This window comes from Grus americana, chromosome 17, assembly GCF_028858705.1.
Source record: "Grus americana isolate bGruAme1 chromosome 17, bGruAme1.mat, whole genome shotgun sequence".
NCBI classification, from domain to species: Eukaryota; Metazoa; Chordata; class Aves; order Gruiformes; family Gruidae; genus Grus; species Grus americana.
Genome location: NC_072868.1, coordinates 10,247,683 through 10,269,921, shown reverse-complemented (window position 1 = coordinate 10,269,921; position 22,239 = coordinate 10,247,683). Strand labels below are relative to the sequence as shown.

General features: G+C 61.9%; 1 protein-coding gene across 3 annotated transcripts; it reads left to right on the top strand.

Annotated features, from left to right (window-relative positions):
• The first annotated feature begins 3,672 nt into the window (after positions 1-3,672).
• On the top strand, positions 3,673-21,549 carry RGS19 (regulator of G protein signaling 19). 3 transcript variants are annotated; one of them, XM_054845872.1, is made up of 6 exons: positions 3,673-3,838; positions 16,062-16,204; positions 16,380-16,516; positions 18,939-19,013; positions 19,927-20,161; positions 20,776-21,549. In XM_054845872.1, exons 3-6 carry the CDS (start codon positions 16,416-16,418, stop codon positions 20,962-20,964), a joined length of 600 nt encoding a protein of 199 aa, XP_054701847.1. In that variant the 5' UTR covers positions 3,673-3,838; positions 16,062-16,204; positions 16,380-16,415; the 3' UTR covers positions 20,965-21,549. The 3 variants fall into 3 exon arrangements, with proteins under 3 accessions (XP_054701847.1, XP_054701845.1, XP_054701846.1); XM_054845870.1 differs by lacking the exon at positions 3,673-3,838 and adding an exon at positions 12,970-13,126; XM_054845871.1 differs by lacking the exons at positions 3,673-3,838; positions 16,062-16,204 and having other exon boundaries at positions 16,379-16,516; positions 18,940-19,013.
• The last annotated feature ends 690 nt before the right edge of the window (positions 21,550-22,239 follow it).

Below are 22,239 nucleotides of genomic sequence, written 5' to 3'. Positions count from 1 at the left end.
GTTTTTAAAGAGAAGAATTTGGAAGAATATGAGTGCGCTGATATATAATGTGATTGCATAAGCTCTGGTACATTAGGAAATCAAAATAATCGACCCTTTTCCCCCTAAATGTGATAGAATTCATAGTTGTGTTGCTCCTGGTAGTGCAAAATCTCCTTTTAAACTTTGCTCTATCTACAACTTGTGGAGAGCCATGCTCCAGAACTTCAAGTTGTTGCTTTATCTTCAAGCTTGAGTACAGGAGAGACAATCTTAATGCCTCAGGCCCTGTGGGAAAAACGTGACCCCAACCGGAATGACTCTTAAGTCAGCATGTGAGCAGTCACAGGGAGCCACGGAGGTATGCAGGTTTGTAGCACACCTGATAACTAAGGTGGAGATCAGTGTGGGAAATGTGGCTCTGACATTCCCTGGGAAGCTCTGGGACCTTAAAAGAGCAAAAAAAGGCTCTAAAGGGTGCCGAGGTATTTCTCAAAGGGGAATAAATTAGCTGTGATGGGACTGCACAGCTCAAACCAGGTATTCTGCAAAGACGGCTCTGTGGCTGAGACACACAGGATGGATTTACACCCCAGAGCAGGGCTGGTCTCCAGGGCAGCTCTGCCTCCTGCACCCACACATGCCAGCTCTTTGCACAGATGACCTGTGAGGTGAGCATCGCCTCACCGTGTCCTTGGGCTGCCCTCAGCAGACAGGAGATGCATATTCAGGGACAGGATGAACATGACCTTTACAATCTCAGCTCTGACAAGCACTTCCTGTGGGGTGACAGCTGAGTTGCTTCTCCTGTAACTCCCACTTGGGCTGTAGTAGCTCAAGCACTGTTCCTTCCTCAGGGCTCCGGTCCCAGGTGTGTCTTTTTTTGATTCCTCCAGTCAAACTACCCTCTGCTGCTTGGAAAGCTTTAAAAGGACAAGGTTACTGGTGGGAGAAAAGAGGCTTTTCTAAAGCAAAACATCTCAGCAGCCTTCATACGTCCAGTTTCATCACCTGCCAGCCTCTCAAGGAGCAGACGAGCTGGAAACACCCTTGGAGGGATCAGCCCACTCTGCCTCTCCAGCGAGGCTGATACTGCAGAGTGCTTTGAGATGGGTATTGAGCAACTGTTGACAGGATTTCTCCATCAAATGGTGCTTTGCAGACCCATCGGGAGCCTTGCTGCATCTCGGTCCTGACACAGGCTGACTCCTCTCAGATATTCATCAAAAGAGGCTTCCTGCTCCCTAGCACCCTGCCTGGAGTTACTGGAGTTCTTCTCCTTGAGGAGGAAAACAAGCTTTGCAGGTGTTTGCTTTGTGCTACACAGGCAGTTCCCCACAGCCCATGCCCTCCAGGCAGAGGTCACCTCTGCTCACCCACTACCATCTTATGGCAACACCAGCAGAAAATTAGACAAAACGCCCATCGAAGGCCCTGAGGGCACGCGTTCTCCCTTCGGAAACGCCTATCGGCTACCAAACGGATGCAGCATCAGCACCTAACAGGATGGTGCCCCGGCTGCCCGAGTCCTCCTGTGTTGAAGCTTCTCTGCAAGAGGCAGCGAAGTCTCCGCTCCCTGCCCAGCCGCTCTGCACAACCTCCTTCTCCTCGCCGGGAGAGCGGCGGGTGCCGAGCCGGGGCCGGGGGGCCCCGGCTCGGCACCCGCCGCTCTCCCGGCGGAGTCGGGCGGCACCTTCGGGCGGACCCCGCTACTGCAGGCGGGAGCCGGGGCTGGAAACTCGCTGGAAACGGCATAGGCTGGGAAGGATTTGGGTGGGAGAGCCTGGGGATGCGTTAATAGCTTGGGGAGCAGCCGGAGAGGCTGCTGCGGGACGGGCACAGGGTGGAGGCGGGGTGGGGGGGTCTCCAGGCAGCGCCGCTGCCACCGACTGTCACCATTTAGCACAGAAACGGATCAAGGGAGGCTGCCGCGTCCTTCGTTGGTGTCTCTGAGCGTGGGCAGGAGGCTGCCTGCCCTTCCCAGGAGCTCCTACTTCACATCCCAGGCTGGCAGTGGGGGAAAGCAGCTTTCCAAAGAAGTCAAAGGTGAATTGGAGCGGTGCTCCTGGCTATTTATCAGAGATTTGCAATTGCTAGAAAAGATGCGTTTCCCTCCCCACTGCGTGTGTATTTACAGAGGAGGTGTCTAGGCCGAGCTGTGGCACTGTGAGCACAAACTCCTGTGAGTTTGGCTATTCATTGACAGCACTACTTTGCAGGTGATTTGGGAGCTCCAAACATCTTTCTCCCAGTCCACGCTTTCTTTTTAAAAAGGCGATGTCTTTTAAACCAAAAAATCATGGTCTTCTCACCATCCGAAGGGTCAGACTGGCTTGAGAATCACAAGCCCAAATGTTCATGGGGATTTCTAAAAATCCCAAACACATACTACAAAGCAGTTCCTGAAGATGTGAGAGCCTTTATGGGTACTCGTGAGCTTCCAGTTAAATGAACCACTAAAGCAAATCGGAGGGCTGGCAGCCCGGTCACACAGCAGGAGGGAGCAGCCTGGCAGCCACGGCTCTGCACTGGAGCTGCTCCGAAGATTTGGAAAAGTTGCAATCGGAGGAGGGACCTTGCTTCGTCCTCACAGGTCCTTGGGCAGATCCTCCCTGGGCGAATGCTTTGTAGCTCCCACTGGAGTGAGCTGGATGGGTAAGAAGAGGAAAATCCGGAGTATCGGAAAAGAGCAGGTTGAAATGGCAGGAGGCGCAGCGGGTGCTGTGCGGTCCCCGTGCACAGAGGCAGGGAGGCTCAGCGTGGAGATGCTGCTCGCATGGGCGGGGGTCAGGGTTGGTGTTTTCAGCTGAGCAGTCACATGTAGGGGCCTATTTTAAATGCGTTCCCTACGTAGCAGAGTGCACGTCTTGAGGATTGAAATAGATGGTGGTTTGATCATTGTCTCTCCCAGGGAAATGGTTTTTAATGAGGTTTTAAATAATAAAGTGGGATAATTTCCCTGGCTGGCAAGATCATGAAATTTTTATGCCTCCTTTCTCTCCCAAAGTTTTATCACCCTTTATTTTTAGCGATGCATAATCCCCCCTTTTGGAGAGAGGAAAAAAAAAAAAAAAGGCAGAGAAACCACTGATTTAGGGAAAGCTGCTCCTCGGCAGCAACTCTTGGCCGGGAAGCGGTCCTGGGGGCAGCTCCACAGGCAGCCCTGCTCCGTGCTCCAGGCATGGGCAAGGATCCTGCAGGGGCAGAAGGGACCTCCAGTGCTGGTGCAGGGTGCCAGAACTGGGTACTGGGTGCTGATGGAGGGTGCCAGTCTTGGGTGCAGGGTGCTGGTACAATGTGCTGATGCACGGTGCCAGTATTGGGTGCATGGTGCTGGTGTAGGGTGCCAGTACTGGGTGTAAAGTGCTCACACTGGGTCCTGCTGCAGGGTGCCAGTATTGGGTGCATGGTAGTGGTGCTGGGTGCATGTAATAGGTGCTGCCGCAGGGTGCCAGTGCTGGGTGCCCATACTGGGTGCTGGTGCAGCGTGCCAGTACTGGGTGCCTGGTGCTGGGTTCATGTAGGAGGTGCTGGTGCAGGGTGCTGGTGCAGGGTGCCCATACTGGGTGCTGGTGCTGGGCGCTGAGTGTGCGTGCCTGTGTGTGTGTGTGCGCGCGTGTGTGTGTGTGTGTGTTTTGACGTGAGGAAGTGCCAAAGCTGCAATTGCTTTAGGAAGTCAATCGCAGGGGCCGGGGGACGCGTGCGCAGTGCAGCCGCTCCGCTCCGCTCCGCTCCCGCTGCCTCTCCCTCTCCCTCCGGTGCCGAGCCCGGAGGCAGCGCAAAGGCGGCGGCCGGGGGGGCAGCGGGGCAGCGGCGGCCGCGGACGGCGCTGCGCGGCGGCGGCGCGGATGCCCGGCCCGTGAGTACCCCGCGCCCCGGCCCGGGGCCGCCGCCACCCGCGGGATGCCGTGGGGCTGGGGGGGGGGGGGTGGGGGGGTACACACGCGGGCCCATCGCCCCCTCCCTCGCCCTGTGCCCAGCCCAGCCTCCCTCCCCGCCGGCTGCGGGCGGACCCCGCTCCCCCGGCCGCCCGGGCGGACCCCGCTTTGCACGCTCCCCCCGCCCCCCTTTGCACGCTCCCCTCTGCATGCGCCCCCCGCCCCGTGCATCCTCCCTTTTGCACGCTTCCCCCCCCGCTCCGGACACGCACCAAGCACCGCGGAGCGCCGGGGCTGATGGAGAGGTCGGGCTGTGTGTGTGTGTGTGTGTGTGCGCGCGTCCGTGTGTCTGGCTGCTGCCTGTCACCAGCCCCATGTGCGAGGGCTGGGCGGGGGGGGATGCTCCGTGGGGACCGGCCGGCGGGGTTGGGGGGGACCCCGAACACCGAGCAGGGAGGGAGCCCTCCCCGCCGCATCACCCCGGGGGAGGGCAGGGCTCCTGCGAGGAGGAGGAGGATGGAGGGGGAAGGAGGGGAGGACCCTCCAGCCGCAGGGCCGGCTGCACCGGGGTTTGCCCAGCCCAGGGGGGGAGCTTGCAGGGAGGATCCCCCCCCGGAGGTCTCCCTGGCCCAGGGCTGCTGGCCTCTGCGCCCACAGGTGGGTGCCAGGGCAGCGCTGGAGCATCCACGCACGGGCTCGGCCAGGCAGGCTCCCCGTGCAGCTCCCCGTGCCCCTGATGCAGAGGGGTGCCATGCCTTGTTGCGGAGAGCAGCAGCGATCAGGAGCTCTGACCTGGCCAGCCGGGGCAGCGGGGAGTGCCGGGGCACAGGGAGGTTGGCTGAGGTCAGGGTGACTGCGGGCTCTGGTCCCTGATGGGTCCTCCAGCAGCGGCAAGGCCAAAGGGTCGAGTAGGGGGACCTGGCTCGGTGGTGTCCGGGACGCGGCTCTCGCCCCTAGGGATGTGACATCCAACTGTCGCCCAACACGAGCCCATCACGTGGGCAGCATCGCGGGTTGCCACAGCTCGGCACCGCGTCCCTGCGGCCAAGGGATGGAGAGGGCCAGGTGCAGCCACCGGAGCTGCTCCGCGTGTGGATCACGGTGCGTCTTTTGGACACAGAGAGGTTCCCCCGGGAAGCTCCCTCTCCCCGCCACTTCCATGAGGCTGCTCTGGCGCGGATCCATGGCCTTATTTAAGAAACTAAACAAAAAGTGTTAAGTGAGTGGGAGGGATTTCCCTGCTGTGAGGGGAGTTCATTCCCCTCTGGATGCGTCTCCACCATCCCCGTCGATAGAGACGCTCGTCCCGTGTCATGCTGGATGAGCGGAGCCCATGGCATTTGCTGGCCTGGTGGATACCGTTTTCTTTGGGAAAACGGGTCACCCCAGTGGGCACATATTTCAGAATATCTCCCAAGGGAGAGCGCCACATCAGATTTCCCTACAAGGATTTTAGCTCCTCCGCGTCAGCCCTTCCCCACAAATGACTCAAGCCGCTAATCAAAATACAGTCGTGTTCTTCAGCAATTAAACAAACTCCACCTCATAAGATTATAGTGTAGAAGCAGGAATTTAGTGACATGAATATATCTCAATCAGGGTGCGGGTACCCATTTTGATATTGTTATTAAAAAAAAGAAGGAACCGAAGGCAGATAATCAGATAATGCAACTGAAACCCAGAGAGGGTAAGGGAGAAAAATACCTTCGCAGAGTAATTAATGCTGAGTCTGCCTGAGGTGCGGGAGGAGCACATCTCTGCCACCTCCTGAAGTGCATCCTCTCACGGCTTGGCTTATCTTTGGTTGTCGTCTCACTTTTAGGCTGGACTTGGGCTACAGCATCCTGAGTTTCAACTGAGCTCGTGCAGAGGGGGCGGGTGAGCTCAGTGCTCAGGGCTCTTCCCTCTGAGCAACAGGTCTGGAGTGGCAAAGCAGCCGCCGTGTTGCTCCTCAACCTCTGCAGAGCATGAGCTCAAGCTGCCGGGGCTTTTCCTCTTTTTATCCAAATTTTTATCCTCTGGATAAAATTATTTTGGAAAGCTAGCTCAAGAGGAGGTAAGAGCCACGCTCAGTGCTGGTGCTGCTCCTAAGCCATCCCGTGGGGTGTTCTGCCTTTCCCTTCCAGCTCCTCCTGCTCCTTGGGCCGGTTTCTTGCACCAAACCCCCAGCCCTGCCTGAGCACCCCACAAGCAGAGCAGCCACGGCAGAGCGGGGCTGGCAGGCATCACCACCTTCATGCCGCCGTGCCACGCGCTCTCAGGGTTCGGTGCTTTGGGCTCTTGCCTGGAATAACAGCAGCTTCCGGGTGAGCCGGTGCCCACAGCCCTCGCCGAGACTTCCTATTACTCAGTTCCTTATTTGTCTCTGCACATCTCTCTATGCATTTCCATTACAAAAGCTCTTCAGAGGGCAGTGGATCTAAAGCCAGTGGTTTATATACATTATTTCATAGCTACCTCTTAATTTGGAGGGAGGAAAAGATTCTGGACCTTATCACCGGTTATTTTCATCCCCCAATATGTTACAACGTGGTTTTTGCCCGTGAGGAGGACAGGATGGGGGAAGAGTATCCGACATCTTCTGTGGTGTAAGAGGGGAAGAAACTGAACTCACCGGCTCGCGGGGACTCCAGCAACCTCGTCGCAGACCGGGAAGCTGCTCTGCAGTGGCCATCACTGCCCCTGCTCAGGGAACGGGCATCCAGCCCTGCAAGCGTCTCCCTTTTCATACCGTCCTGCACCCAGTGCCACACGCACCTCTTGCAGCTCGTTTCCATCAGTACTGGGCTTGGCCAGCCCATTTCTTTCCCCGGCTACTTTGCCATGGGTTGCCCCATGTAGCACAGAGACAGTGACCTGCAGAATATCCCAAGTCCTTATTGCCGCAGTCGTGCAACAGCAGCGTTGAGTCGTGGCATTGTTTGTGGCAAATAATTCCTCCGGCCAGCTCTCCCCAACGCGCCCACGAGTTTCAGGACACCCGTAACTTTTCCCAGGGTTTGGATGCCTTAAACGCTGCTGTGTACGTGCTGCAGGAGCTGCCAGCCCAGTGCCTTGCTGGGGCCGAGCTGTGGCTGTGCCGGCCCACGAGCTGTGGGGTGAGTCCCCTGCATAGCCCCCCAGCCTGCCCGGCTGCTGCCTGGGACCCAAGGACATGGGAACTGGTGGCTTTGGGGTAAAACCATAGTGAAGGCAAAATTCTGGCTGTTGCTGGATCTAGAGCACCATGTAAAACAAGGCAGCAGCCCCGGAGTTTTGATTGACCTGTGCCTTTCTGCGAAAGCATGGTCTGGGAGCACAGAGTATTATTTTACTTCTATTTTTTTTGGCTTGAAATCCACTGGGTTCCTTCTTTGGGGTGGACCAGTGACAAGGACCTCCTGCCTGTGACTTCCCTTCTCCCCGGCCCCTGGGGTGGGCACAGAGGGTGATGCCCCCCAGCCCACCCCATCGGCTCCTCCGGGTCTGCGGGAGCTCGGCTGCTCCCAGCTGACTTTACCGGGAGAGGCGTGGAGTGCTCTGCCTCTCACCCGTCCTGCAAAACCTTCTGCCTTTGGCCGTTTCATGGAAGCAGAGATTTAACCGGGGGGAGGGTGGAGCAGCAACAGCAACAAAAACAGCAATAAAGTCCTTTGGGGTTCAGGTTTAACATTCACCTTAGACATGGAAAAAAGGGGGTTTCCTAACAGCAGGGAAATGTATGGTAGAGTTTTATAACAAGCTGCCCTTCCAGTTCTCTAACTGCTTGGAAACAACCTCAGTTGACCTTTTGAGGGCTTTTTGCTCAGACTGTGAAGATCCGCTGGGTTTGGGGGCCCAGCTTTGCCACGCTCCAGACTGGCTTGTCAGCACTTGCCCACTCCAGAGGCAGAAGTGCTGCGGAGGCTCCGGGGCAGCAACAGGACGGGCACAGGGGGAGCGGAGCCCCCGATGTCCCCGTGTCTGGCCGTGGTGCCGGGCACAGGGGACAGGCTGTGGGTACGCTGACAGCTCGCTCCCAGAGGTGGATTTACTGCTGGCTCGGTATTGAGCGGGTTAGGGAGCCAGCAAAGGGGTTTGGAGCTAAGGGTTTGGGTTTTCCCATTGCTCCCCCTCCTGCAGGCACGAACTCAGCTGAGGCTGAAGTAGTTTCCTCCGACAGAAGGTAAATGCCCAAGCAGCGTTTCAGTGCAAAGGGCAGGAGAAGAGCAAACAGGTACATATTGGCCTTAGCGGGCAGGAACCCCGGAAAAGGAAGGGAAAGCTTCAAGCTAGCCTTGAAAAACAAGAAAAAAACAAGGAAAGATGCCGCCTGCAAGTTCGGTGCATGTTTCACCATGAGAGAGCTCGCACAGGGGATTTGGGGCTGGGGGAAATGTATTGCCATGTAGTGGCAGGCGAGCTGCTGTGTCCTCTGACGGTACAGCCGAGCCCTGCAGCATCCCGGGGGCTCAGCAAAGGGCATCGCCGTGGCCTGGCACATCAGGGGTCTCACTGAGATCCCCAGCGAGGGCCACTACTGCGATCTGAGCCCAGAATACCTGCGATGGGCACCGACCCATGACCAGGCTCCTGCTGCCCCGGCTGTCTCCCACAGCCCGTCTGGCAGCAGCGTGCCCGGCCGGAGCAGGATGCAGTGGCTGCGGCTGCCTGGCACTGCCCCGGGGCCAGGGGCCGCCTCTGTGGCACAGGGGCCACGCAGGGTGACAGCGCTTCCTTCCTCCCGGTGCTGCCAGCTCCTCCCCGGGGATGACAGAACTGAACCCCACCGTCTTTCTTCCCCTTTGGCTGGGTTTTAAATAACTGGCGCGGCTGGTCTCAGAGGACGGGAGTTGCTCGCAGAGCTCCCCGTTGCTTGTCGCGGCTAGGGCAGGGCAGAGCATCACTGCTGCCCTGGCGCCGCTGCGGCTGCGGTGACCGTGGCACAGGGATCACATATGTCCTTTGGGATGCTCTGGAGCTGGGACAGGGCATCAGGTCACCAAATCCCCCTTGCCGTGGGTATTTGCTTGCAGGTCCTGAGGGACTCCTTCCTCAGTCCTTCGCTGTTTTAATGTAGGACTAAAGTCTGATGTGGGAGGAAGTTTTCTTGTTGGTACAAGCGAAAGCTGGGCTCTGCAAGCTCTGGTCCCAGGCCCTGTGGTGGCATTGGATCCGGGGCTGGGAGGATGTCCCAGCCTGGGTGCTCACCGGCAAGGCACAACATCTACCTGAAGCCAGATCCCAAAAGGCATCTGTCAGGGCTGGCAGCGTGCAGGCAGGGGGGCCACAGCTGCCCAGGTGAATAAACCGCGGTGGGCAAATGTCCCCAGGGGCCAGCATTTGGGTGGTGGTCCCCCTTGTCCCCAGCCATCCTGCTGGTGTAGCCCCAGCCCAGCCGGTCCCACCACTGGTAGAGCCGGCTGCCGGGCTCAGCCCTGCCCTGACCACATCAATGCCGTGCGGGGCCACGCTTTGGGCAGGGAGCGTGGCTGGAGAGCAGGGCCAGACCTGTCCTCGGCGCGGCCGGACCCACCTCCCGCCTGTGCCAGCGCAGGCTCCCAAACCTCCTCCCTGTGCTCGCTGGCAGCTCCGTGCTGGTGTGGGTCTCCGAATGCAGCCGGTGGGGTTTGGTCTGGTGCTGGGGCTGGGGAGAAAATCACCCGTCGGCCGCATTGAGGAGTGCTTGGAGTCGCAGTAAGTGACCCCTTTGATCCAGCGTTTCCCTGTGATGCAGGGTCCCTCCTTTTCATCTCGATCTGGGGTTGATTCTCTGTCTGGTTCTTCATTTCCTTGGAAAGGGAAATTCTTGGTCTTCTTATCCTCGGTCCTCCTAGCATCTCTATACCCCAAATTACCACTAATGCCCCTTCCTGTGCCCCACAGTCCCTGAGGGCACACGGTGCTGCCCGTCCTGGCGTGCGCTGGCATAGGGACGAGTGGGTCCTGGACTGGCAGCACCCTGTGGACGAGGAGCACCCTGCCACCCACCCAGCTCAGCTCTCACCCCGGCCACACCGATGCTGTATCCCTCCCTTTCCACTTCTCTTCCCTCCCATCAGCTGCAGAGCTCCGTCCGTGCAGTTTAGCCCCTGCTGAGTATTGATTACCATGATCTTTCTTCTCCTTTTGCATGGATCATTACCAAATGCTTAATAGGAGTCTGCCTTAACAACGCCGTGATACCTCTACTAATAGAAACATAATTGTCAGGGCTTGCCTTATTAAATCACCCAGCTGATTGTCGCGGGTGCTATTTTTATGCTATGAAATAATTAACTCCATTTCAGTGCAAGAGCTGGGGCCGGAGGGGCGGGTGCCAGCAGCGCTGCACCCGTCGTGCTGACTGGCAGCCTGCGGTGGCCATCTCGGCCATGGTGGCCATGCCAGGACAGAGCCGCGGGTCCACTCGCCTCTTTCCAGCAGGTGCTGGAGAGGTTCATGTGGTCCTTTTGGGAGGGCTCACGGTGGGATTTGGCTTGGAGGATGCTCGGTGCAGAAATGCACCCCGGCTACAGGTGAGGAGAGAGGCAGGGAGCAGAGGAAATGGCTGGTCTGGAGAAGGACCCCGGCATCATCCTCATCCCAGCAGGAGAGGTGCTCATGGGGCTGTCGGTCCTTGCGGTGCAAAGAACTGAGGAAGTGTAGGGACTCACTGCAACTTCTCCTGGTTCCCATCGCCAGGACCTGCCTTTCCAGTCTCAGGAGATGGCAGAAAAATCACTGCCGGGCAGAGGAGCTCCCCCAAAGGCATCTGCTCGCCGCCACCTCCTCCACCACGTGCGCGGGCACATCTGCCGGCGTTATCGGCAACACGTGCTCGGCAGGGCGGCGGGGAGGTGGCTGGGGTGCAGCCACACGAACATCGCCACCCCCTCATCCTGACGCAACCGGGTGAGCCTGACCCGGCTGGTGCCCAGGAGCTCTGGTGCTCCCGTGCCGGTGGCAGCAGGGTCGTCCCTGCAGAGTGGCAGGGCTCGAGCCTCACCTCTTTAGTCTTTTTCTAATAGATTGCTAAAGAGGAGGGGGGAAAGCTGGCTCTAAAAATAGCTCCTAAAACTTCCTGTGCCGCTGGCAGGTGGCTGGGGCAGGCTGCGGGGGCGGGCGGCAGCTGTGGGGCTTGGCAGCGGTGCCTGCCCGTGGGGTAACCCCAGGAGAGGGGACCCCGGGGGGGTGCCAGCCCCCCACCATCCGCTGGGGCTGCCTGCGGAGCTGGCCCACGTCTGGGTGCACTCGGTGGCTGGTTTCAGCCAAATTTGGCAGAGGTCGGAGGTGCCGGGTCCCTCCCAGGAGAAAGGCAGGGAGGAGGCGGGGAAGCTGCAGGCTGGGCTGAGCCCTTATAAGACACTGGAGAATCCAGCAGCGGTGTGCAGGCAGCTGGGGCTGCCGAGCTCTGCTTGCACCGATCCAGCATGGCTGGTCTCTCAGGTGATGGGCATTTTGGAGTTCCTCTGAGGCACGCAGAGGGGCTGGATCCTCACCAAGGCATGCTGGCAGGTGGTGGGTGTCACCTGTGCTGGCAGCTTGGCCAGGTGTCTGCGGTGGCACCGGGGGGGGGTTTGTGTATCGTCCCCACCGAGCGATCCCCAGGGGTGTCTGTGATGAGCAGCAAGGCTGCCCTCCCAGTTTTGACCCATAAAATACGAAGGGAAGGTCCCTCCTGGGGCAGAGAGCTCCTACTGGGGCTGGAGGCGTCCGGAGAATAAAAATACCCTCAGTGCCAGAGGGTGCCCTGCGGCCGGCGAGCTGGGGGTGCTGGGGGCTGCCCCTTGGGAGCGCAGCCACGTCCCAGCAGCACCCGGCTCTCGGAGCTGGCCCTGCTCGGCAGCGGCAAAGGGAATCCTGGAAAACCATCTGGAAAATGATGAGGTTCAGGTGACTGGAGAAGCAGAGCGGTGCTGGGCACCTGTGAGGACGGCAGCAATGGTGTGTGGGCACCAGCAGAAAAAGGGGCTGCCGAAGCAGAGGGTGACTTTTGGGTGACAGAGAGGTTTCTGTCCAGACGGGGTGGGGTAGGGGACGGCAGCACTGCCACCACGTTGGTGTGGGGGTGCCGGGTTACGCGGTGTTGGGAATGGAGGAGATGACAGCTCGGCATCCCCGGGGCAGGCGAGGGAAGCGGCTGTGCCCAGTGCGGCGCTGGGCCGGGCTGATAACGGGCGCGTGCCGCAGCCGGGTGCCTGGCCCAGCCCCGCGGCCCCAGGGGAGTGTGCAGGATTGCCGGCATCCCTCCCTCCATCCCTCCCTCTTCCCCCCCTTTTCTCCCTTTTCCACCTGCGGCGAGCCGGTGTGAGCGAGGGGGCAGCCGCCGGCACAGACCACAGACGGGTTTTGGCCGCTGGTGTAGTGCCGGGGCCAGAGCCCCCTCCGCCCGCAGCGGTGCCGAGGGCAAATTTAATCAAGGAAACGGAGGTTGGGCGTCTGATTTCTCTCTCTCGTCTTTCTTTTTTTTTTCTGAAGAGGAAAAAAACCAAACAACTTTGTTTATGAGTCACTCTTGGCCGAGGGAGCCGGGCTTCGCTCCACGCGGCAGGCAGGCTGGCACATCCCCGCGTCGCAGGGACGATGATGCTGCTGGGAGGCACGGCGGGAGGCTCTGACTCAGCCCACCCTCGGGCACCGGCCCCCTTCCCTCGCTGCCCACCTCGCCGCTGGCGTCCTCGCCCCATGGGCAGCGCCGGAGCCCTGGGGACACCCGGGGCACAGTATGGCAGAAAGCACCGTCCCTTCAAAGCGGCCTCGGCTGGGTGCTGGGGACCGCCCTGTGCCCACCTCGGGGATGTATCCTGCCCGTCACTCCTCAGGGAAGCCGTGCTGGCCGCAGGGCTGTGCAGCAGTGGTGTGCCCAGGCGACCTCCGAGATGCCCAGCTGCAGCCGGCGCCGTGGCCGGTGCCCATCCCAGCCGGGGAGCCCCAGCTCGGCCACTCTCGCGCCTGCAGCGGCCGCTGGACCCGGCTGAGGGGTGGGAAGCAGGAGGATGCCCTGGCTCTGCCGCCGGTGGGGCTCGCTCTGCCCCGCTCCTGCCCCGTCGGGGTGCCGGCCCCGCGCGGAGCGACGAGGAGAGCAGCCGGGCCCTGCCGGGGCTTTCCCAAAAAAGGTCTGAACTCTTCAGTTGAGTTTGCCACTTCCCTTACCACTCCCTTTCCTGTGAGAGGATGTGTTCGGCTGCTTTTCTTTTCTCTTTCTCTCTTTTCTCTCCCACCTCCCTGACCTCAGACCCAGCGGTTCTGGCAATGCTGCGCACCCCTTGAGCCGGCCGGGGTCACCCTGGCCGGCACCCGCCGCCGCCGCCGCGATGGCCAGGCTGCAGGTACGGATGTGCCCATGGCGGCTCCCCGCTCCCCCAGGTCGTCCCGCCAGCCGCAGATGGGGTCGGGTGGGCACACGGGGGGCTCGGCGCAGGCTGTGCGGGGGGTGCTCCCCACACTGGTGTGGGCGCTGGTTTGTGCCCCACTTGGCAGAGGCAGGGGGGGCCGAGGGGGGGGGGATGCCACGCTGCTCAGGGCATCATCCCCAGCCGGGGCACTTGGGGAAAGTGGGGTGCATGGAGGGGTGTCATCCCTGTGGCTAATGTCTGCCATCGCCTCGGCTTTGCCCGTGCGGGCACACCGATGCCACAGCTCCCGCAGCAGCTGGGACACGGCGATTTTGGTAACTGCTTTGCCCAGGACGAGCAGGGCACAGGGCGCTTCGCGTGTGGCTGTGTGGGGCAAGGATGACCCAGCGGCCCAGCAAGGAGCAGCCTGATGGAAGGGGAGGTTTCCCTTCGAAAGCCATTTTGGGGAGCGCTCATCTCGTCTGGTTGCATGGGGGCTCCCCTCTCTGTTTGGGGAGAGGACGGGGCGGCGCTGAGCTCGGCAGGGACGTCACAGGCATGTGAGCTGGCACGGCCCAGGGACGCCCGGTGCCCAGGGACTCCCAGGCCAGATGCTGCAGCCGCCAGGCACCGGGCAGCGATGGCGAAGGGCAGCGATGGCAAAGGCTCGCGGGGAGCTCGTGGAGTTCAGGCAAGGGCGGCTTTCGGGGCATCTCTTCTCTCTGCTGGGGAAACGTCCCCTTTTTGTCAGCCTTCCTCTTTTCGCAGCCTCGCATGCGCACCCTCGCCTCCCCTCCAGTGCTCATAGGCTCCGCTGCCTGCCAGGACTTCCTTATCCGCCAGCCCTGGCAGCCCCGCACCGGTGCCCGGCCCTGGGGCAGCCGGAAAGAGCCGCGCGGCACGCGGCCCCCGACGGCGTGGTGGGGTGGGGTGCTACGACGGCGTTAAGGGGTGCATGGAGCTGGGAAACCAGGCCCTGCAAATCCAGAGCACGCCGGCATTGCCTTTCGGTGCCAATCCGGAGCACAGCAGCGTTGCCTTTCGGTGCCACGGGCCAGCGGGGCCTTTGCAGCCCCACACCTCCCTTCTCCCCATCCCCGTCGGTGCAGCCCATGCAGCCGAGGTGTCCCTGGGTGGGTGCCGCAGCACCCGGGATGGGCAGCGAGCTGATCCTGCCTCCTGGCCGGGTGCTGAGTGCTCTTTGCTGGGGGATGCTGCTCCATCCTGCTGCATCTCCGGGGTGTTTCGGCTCAGCCGCTTGCGGGTCTGTTCTGCCCAAGGTCGAGCACCAGCTGCAGAAGCGAAGTGCCTGGCAGTCCCCCTGGAGCAATGCCACGCTCTGTCCCTGTGTCCCCGTCCCTTGGCCACCCCTCATCTGCCTGCTCCGCACCCCGGGGCCGCGGCAGAGCCGCGCTGCCTTTGCTTCAGGGCGAGCTGGGAGGAAGCAGGGTTTTCCCAGCCTTCAGGTTTTCCTCCTGCCCGCCGGGTTCCCACAGCCCTGTCACCGGTTGCTGTAATTAGTGCCGCAGCCCCGCTGGGAGCCGTGCCCCAAGCCTGGCTCCCCCCGCACCATGGGGCCGCAGCCCCCCAGCAGTGCCGGGCATGGCAGCGTGGCCGTGGCACCGCGGGGCGAGCGGGCTCGGCAGCGGGATGTCGCCGTGGGTGGGCAGGGGAAGAGCGGCCACTGGAAGGCGGTCGGTCGAGGGGAAGCAAAGGCAAGGGAGAAAAGAGATGGGTTAAATGGACCTGAAGGCAGCGCGGTGTGAGAGGGAGCGGAGCCTGCTGTGGAGCCGGGTGACAAGGTCACAGCCGTCCTGCCAGCACTCGGGGCTATAAATAGGGACAATTGGGAGCAAAACACAGACTCTCTCCTTTTTCGTTCCTGCGGGAGCTATGGGAGCCAGCGGGAGGGTTTGCAAGGGCCCAGGCGAGGAGCTCATGGGAAGCACTGCCGGGCGATGGCCATGGTGGAGATGGGGGGACTGCTCCCACGGGGGCAGCCGTGGGCTCAGGGGGGGACCTGGGGACAGCTCTGTCCTCAGCTGGGACCCGCACCCCAGCTCCATCCCCCTCACTGAGTCTGCGCAGGACTCGGTCCCCAGGTGATGAGACCTGGGGCAGCTCGAGACAGGGATGCTGGGGCTGAGGCAGCCGGGGGCTCCCCCAGCCCACTGCCCCCCACTCCCGTTCCTTCTTTCCGGCAGAGGAAGGACCGTGATTGCTGCCCACCGCCCTCAGGGAGGCAGAGCCGGCCGTGATCGCATCCTGACCACCACCCCGCACAGAGGTGGGCACTGAGCCCTGGCACCCAGCACCATTCCTGCCCAGGAGCATCCTGGCTCCAGGCTGGGCCGGTGGTGCAGGCAGGCAGGCAGGGACAGGCAGGCCTGCGGGCATGGGGACCATTCTGCAGCAGCAGTGCAGAGCGCTGGACTCGACCCATGCTTGGTACGGGGCGAGTTTTGGTTTCATGCTGGGAGCTGTGAAAACTACCCCCTCCACCCCGTTTCCTTCCTCACATGATGCCGTGGAGCGGCTCCGACTTCCCCATCCCAGGCCCAAATGTGCAGGGGGGGGTCCGGCCGCGCTTCCCCACGGCACGCGGCACGGCCAGGGGTGCACGAGACTGGTGCTGAGCCCCACACCCTGCCCAGCCCCACTGCTGCCTGCGGGGCTCAGCACCACCGACAAAGTGTGGGAGGGAGTCCCAGGCGAAGCGTGGGGCTGGCAGAGCATCTGCCGCCATGTCCGCCTTCCCCCTTTCCTTCTCACTTCCTTTTCTTGCACCCTTTCTGTTTGCCTGCCGTGCCCCAGCCTGCTGCCTGCAAAGGGCTTCCCCCCCAGCATGGAGCAGCCCCCCCAGAGCCACTCGAAGCCAGGGGGTCCCTCTGCGAAGGTGACATGGTGCTGCTCCTCTCCCTCCCCGCAGGCTCCATCCAGGAGGCAGCAGGGACGCTAGCCGGGGGGTCTCGGCGGCACGGCTCACCCACGGGCTGGGAGGAGCGGAGAGCAGCAGAAGAGCCCCCAAAGCACGACCCAACCCCGTCCACCGTGTATGAGGCTGGGACGCAGGTGAGGTGGTGACCGTCTCGGGGCTGGCTGGTGGCCGGGGTGGCAAGTGGGAGCCAAAACTAAATCCCAGCAAGTCACTGCTCAGAGGTCCCTTGTTTACCTCCGGGTGCTTGCACGTGGCGGGGGATAACCATTGGCAGCTCGCTCACTCGCTCCCTGCCTTCCTGCCTTCCAGTACGCAGGACCCGCGTCCGCAGAGACACCCCTTCCGATGTCCCGGCATGAGACTTCTCCGACAACGGTGCAACCCGCCAGCAACCACCGCCCCAACGCCTGCTGCTTCTGCTGGTGCTGCTGCTGCAGTTGCTCATGGTACGTCCCACCGCCCGCCCCAGCCCAAGGCTCCCGCAGGGCCGGTGAGCATCACCCGCCTGCCTCACCGTCCGATGTTCAAGGGTCCCGTAAGGAGGGGAGATGCGGCGGTCACCCACACGTTGCTGGTCCTCCGTGCTTCGTGCAGCACCAAGCACTTGGACATGGCTGCTGCCCAAGCAGGCACCTGGCTTTGAGGGAGACGGGCTCCTGTGGCAGCCCCCACCCCAGGGTGCTCCACAGCCCTTCGGTGCAGGTCCCGGCACCCACGCGGCACCGCGGGCAGTGGGTGCAGGAGGGCAGCTGGGATGGAGCCAGCCCCGCTCACCGAGCCGAGCCTCTGGGCTGCTCGTGTGCTTGCATTGGGTTGGGGTTCCAAAGCCGCGTGGGGGCCGTGGTTAGAAATGGCCCATAGGATGTTTTGGAGCAGATGGGCATCAGCGGTGCCGTGGCGCATTGCTCTCCTCTGCACGGAGCCTACTGAGCTTGGGAGCCCGAGCTGAGTCTTGGTGCACCGTGACTCCTGCCCGTCGGCCAAATCTTTTAAAATATACAGAGCAGAGCGCGGCACCAGGAACCCCGCTCTTGCGCTGCACTAACGGCTCCTGGGGCTGGACGTCCCTGGCTGGGCTGCGCAGGGAAAGCTGCAGGCAGCACCAGCGGCACAGCACGGTGCTCCGCCGAGCTGCCCGACCTCCGCCTCCCCAAGCCGCCCTCCCTGGGCACCCGGCTGCACCCGGGCAGGGTGATGAGGCCAGGCAGTGGGACCCCCGGACACAGTGCTGTGCAGGCAGGAGGCATTTGCTGCCTGTTTCAGGCAGGGCAGGGCAGGAGGAGAGCTGGGTGTCTCTGCCCAGCGTCATGGCTGCCTTCTCACAGCTGCAGTGCCCGGCCCGAGGTGGATGACCCTCATCTGCGGGAGCCCTCCCGGGCAGCTCTGCCTTGGAGCAGTGGGTGTAGAGTCTGGCCCTAGCCTCCCAGCACTGCCCAAAGCCGAGGGCGTAACCAGCCGCTTGCCTGCGGCTGCATCTCCCGCCCTCTCCGAGGATCCCCAGCTTCTTATTCTCTGGATAACGCGGATTTTGAACAGCCCATCTGCTCTTCTGCATCCTCAGCATTAGTCTGCTCTGAGGTTGCTGATGGCGCCGGGCTTTGCAGCAGCTTTGGGCTTTATGGCCACCGACAGCGCCAAGCGTGGAGGAGCAGCAAACCCTGGAGCTCAGCATCGTGCAAACCCGTGGTGCATCCCCAGCACTGATGTCAGCCCTGTGCAAACCCCGCTGTGTCCTTGGGGCACCTGATCCCATCTCGTTTCCTCACGTTTGCAAGGCAGTGAGTGCGGCGAGCGGCTCCCCTCGCAGCCTGCCCTGAACGATCATCTCCCTCCCGGAGAGTGACATTCGGCTGGGTGCGGGGGTGACCCTTCCCGGTGTCCCTCTGTCTCTGCAAGAGCCTGTGAGCAGAGCTGGGAGAGAAATCCCTGCTGTACCCCGCCCCCAGAACAAGCAGCGACCTGTGCCGACCATTTTGGGGCTCAGGCATGCCAGGCGGCGAGCCCCAGGGGCGGCATGAGCAGGGACGTGCCCGCAGCTTCGCCCACCCCGGCCGCCCATGCTGCTGGGGGAGAAGTTTGCACTTTTAATCCTGTGCGAGCGGCAAGGAACCGTGTCGCAAGCAGGAAGCACTGTGGTCAGTGCCGGGCACCGAAATTCAAGGGCCTGGGGGAAGTTGGCTGGAGGCCGCTGTCCCCTTGCATCGCCGGCACCCCTGGGGGCATGGGATGGGGGGGGGGGTCACAAGGGACCCTGGCACCCCCGCGCCCTGGCACTGCAATCCTGCGCTCGGCCTCCAGGCTGGACCGGTGCTGGGATGTGTCAGGGGTGCAGGGTCTGGCCGTTCACGTTTCTCCATCTACCCTGGCCAGCAGTTTCCTGGGTGAGCCAGGGCTGTCACTGGCTGGAGACGGTGATAACTGGGTGCAGGGGCCAGGCACACCATGGTGCTGAGCCCCGACGCCCACAGCCCTGGGCCCTGCAGCCCCCCTCCATTTACTTATGTATGGGTGTTTATTCGTGTTGGTCCACGACGGCTTTGCCATGGTCTGAGCCAGCACTGATCTTGCCCGGCTGCTGCTGCCCGGCCCTGTGGCCGCTCCGGCTGCGGCTCGACCCTGGCACACGTCCTGGGTGGTGGAGCGGGGCCGGGGCAGTGCCCAAGCACAGGAAACACCCTTCCACGATGACAGCAAAATTGCACAAGGGAGCCGGGGTGCCGCCGGGGCGGGCAGGGTGCTGGGGAGGAGCCAGGTGGGGGTGTGCTAGTGCCCACGGAGGAGATTTCGTGGCCAGGACTGGTCAGGGGGTCAAGGTGGGGGTCTGGGTGCATCCCCAACCCCCTGACTACCTTTCTGTCTCCCCGTTAGGAACGAGGACCGGGAGCGAGCGTGGAGGGCGTCCCGGGAGACCAAACTGGAGACCATCCCAAACTGTGAAGCGTGGTGAGTGCGGGGCAGTGCTGCGGGGACGGGTGGGGCGACCGGCACAGCATGGCACAGCACAGCACGGCACCCACTGCCACCCTCCATGGCACCCAACCCTGCATCCTGCCCGCTGGTGCAATACAGGAAGCAGGATCGGGGCACCAGGACAGGGGCGGTCTCTGTGCTGCTTCCAGCAGCGTGTCCCCGGTTCCCACCAAGAAATGGGGAGCTCGGAGCCCTCTGCGATTCTGGCCCTTGGGCCCCTTGCAAAGGGAAACTGAGGCACACAAGGACCTCAGGAGCTTTCAGGCTGTGTCCCAAGGGCAGAGCCTCATCCTGCAGGCACCCTACTCTGGGGGATGGGTGCAACGCCCCTCATCCACAGCCCAGCTGTGGGTACTCTGTGCAGTGCCTGGCACAGCAGGGTTGGGGGTCAGACTAATTAGCCACTGATAATGATTGCTCCTGCCCTGCTTTAGCAGGCAGTATTTATTTGCTGGGGAGCAGCCTCCCTTCCTTCCCCAGCTGTGAGGGATGATGGACCCACTTTGGTCTCTCCTCAGCTGGGGTGGCTCAGAGCTGTTGCCCTGCAAGGGAAGGGATTTTGTTCCCTTTTGGGTTTGTGCAATGCCAGCACCAAAATACATCTCAGCTTGGGAAATGCAGCTGATAGCAAGCGCGCGCTCCAGCCCAGCTGAGTGGAGCTGGGACAGACCCCATAAGCATCCTCCAAAAGCCTCTGTGATAACCGGAGCCTGAGCAGGAACAGCCTTGGCGTGAGCACGGGGATGTGGTTGGGCACAGTCCCTCCGGGACAGGACTGGAGATGAGGACGGCTGAGCCATGTGGGGAGGGACATGGCAGGGAGCCCGCAGCCCTCCCCGGCTGGCCGTAACGCTGTCCCTTTGCCTCCCTTGCCGGGACCTGGCAGCACCAAACCCACGCCGGAGGAGGTGCGGGGCTGGGCACAGTCCTTCGACAAGCTGATGAAGAGCCCGGCGGGTCGCAACGTCTTCCGGGAGTTCTTGCGGACTGAGTACAGCGAGGAGAACATGCTCTTCTGGCTAGCGTGTGAGGAGCTCAAAAACGAGTGCAACAAGCACACCATCGACGAGAAGGCCAGGATGATCTACGAGGACTACATCTCCATCCTCTCGCCCAAGGAGGTACGGGGCAGAACCCCTGGGCTTGGCTGAGGCTGAACTGGGGCTGGGGGGGTTGTCCCTCAGGGAGAGGGCCGTGTCCCAGCTCCGCTGCAGTCCTACAGCACTTTGGGGATGGGGAGCGTGGTTGGGCATGGGTTTGGCGGTGTAACGGGTTTGCTTCATGCTTGTGTACGGCGGTGGGGAGGGCGTCCCCGGCCCCCCAAGGCCTCCCAAGACCCCCCCAGACGCAGCCGGCAGCAGGACCAGAGGCCGGGTTGTGCTGCGGGGCCAAAACCTCACGAGGGCACCAGCGGGCTGAGGAGATGCTGCAGCCCAGCTCTCAGCATCCCCAGAGCGGGGGCACCCGGGGTGGGAGCACCCCAGCCCACCTCTCTGTGCCCGACATGGGGACATGGGGGGCACCCAGAGACCTCCCTGCAGCTCTCCAAAACCCCCTGGCTCTGGTATAAATACACTCTGGGGTGGAGCACACCACGGTCTCCCCACATCCGGCCACTTGCCGTGTTGATACGCAATTACCCTGTGAGAGCTGGTGCAGGGGTGGGTGCTGGGGACGGGGGCTTGTCACTGGGGGTCCCTCAATGCCCCCCTCCATTTCTCTCCCTGCCACCCAGGTGAGCCTGGACTCGCGGGTGCGGGAGGTCATCAATCGGAAGATGCAGGAGCCATCCTCGCACACCTTCGATGACGCGCAGCTCCAGATCTACACGCTCATGCACAGAGACTCCTACCCTCGCTTCCTGAACTCTGCCATATACAAATCGCTGCTCCAGAGTGTCTCCCGCTCCTCCTCGGAGTCCTAAGGGCGCCCGCCGGCTGCGGGGACGCCGGTGGGGACATGGCGGCCGGGGGGGGGCTTGGTGCCTCCTCCCCTCTGTCGCCCTCCCTGCCAGCCCCCGCCCCCACAAGTTTTTAGCTTTTTACCTATGAACCATCACCCCGGTGTCTGGGCCACCCTCCAGGACTGTCCCCGGGGCTGGCGCTGCTGCGGCAGCGCAGCCCGGGCCGGCTCGTACTACTGAACCCCTGCCCCGTCCCCGCCGCTGGCCGGAGCGAGCCGGGGAAGCGCGTGGGAGAGTGCCGGGGCCCAGCTCCCCTCCCCGGCTCCACCTGCACCCCGTTTTGAAGAGGTCACTTTATCCCCTTTCCACCACACTTGGGAACGTGGCACATCCCCGTTTCCCACCTGAGACCCAGTTGGGGACTGGGTTGGGGGTTTTTTTTTGGGGTGGGGGGAGGTCAATTGTTGGGGGTTTTTTGTTTTGGGTTTTTTTTTACTTTTTATTTTAAATGCTTCTTTTGTTGGCTTTTACTGGGGGACTCAAGGGGTGAGACTGGGGTTTAAGAAATGTGTCTGTACATAAAAAAAAAAAAACTTGCCAGGTTTACATCGCTCCATCTGTTTGAAGTGGCCCCCAGGGTGGGGGGGCAGCGCTGCAGCCCGTTTGCATTCCTGGTGGATCCGAGGGGCAGTCAGGCCGGACGGAGCTTCCCCATCTCTGAAGCTGCCCGAGGGGCCGGAAGGGACCATGGGGCCATGGGGATGTGCTTGTAGGGTGGGCAGGGGCTGCCCTACAGCCACCCCCTCCACCCATCCCCATCACATGTGTCAGCCCCGTGACACCCCAAACCCAGAGCATCCTGCCTCCTCAGTTCATGGACCTCAGGGAAGGGGAAAACATGCGTGCAGGCCATGCAGGTGTTATTTGCCCTCCTGCAGCAGCCCACAGGCACCAGGACCGCTGAGAGTGAAGGCTCCTGACTGGCCCACGCCTGCCCTGCCAGCAGGGAGAAGCCCAGGGTCTGCCCTCAGGAACAGCAGCCGGGCAGGGCTCCCCGCAGAATGGGAAACATCACAGGGAAAATACACCATAGCCGGGTAGTTTTGTACGGCATGAGCAATGGTTTACTGGAGCCCCAGCACCCAGAATTAAGTTTCTGCTGGCAGCCCCTGCCCTCTGTGCTGAAGCAAAGCCAACACCGGGGTCCTGCCGCCCCGCTCAGCCCTGCTGCAGAAGAGCAACGCCTGTCTTTGCTTTTCCTCACCCAGAACCACCTGGGGTTTCCTATTTATCTGC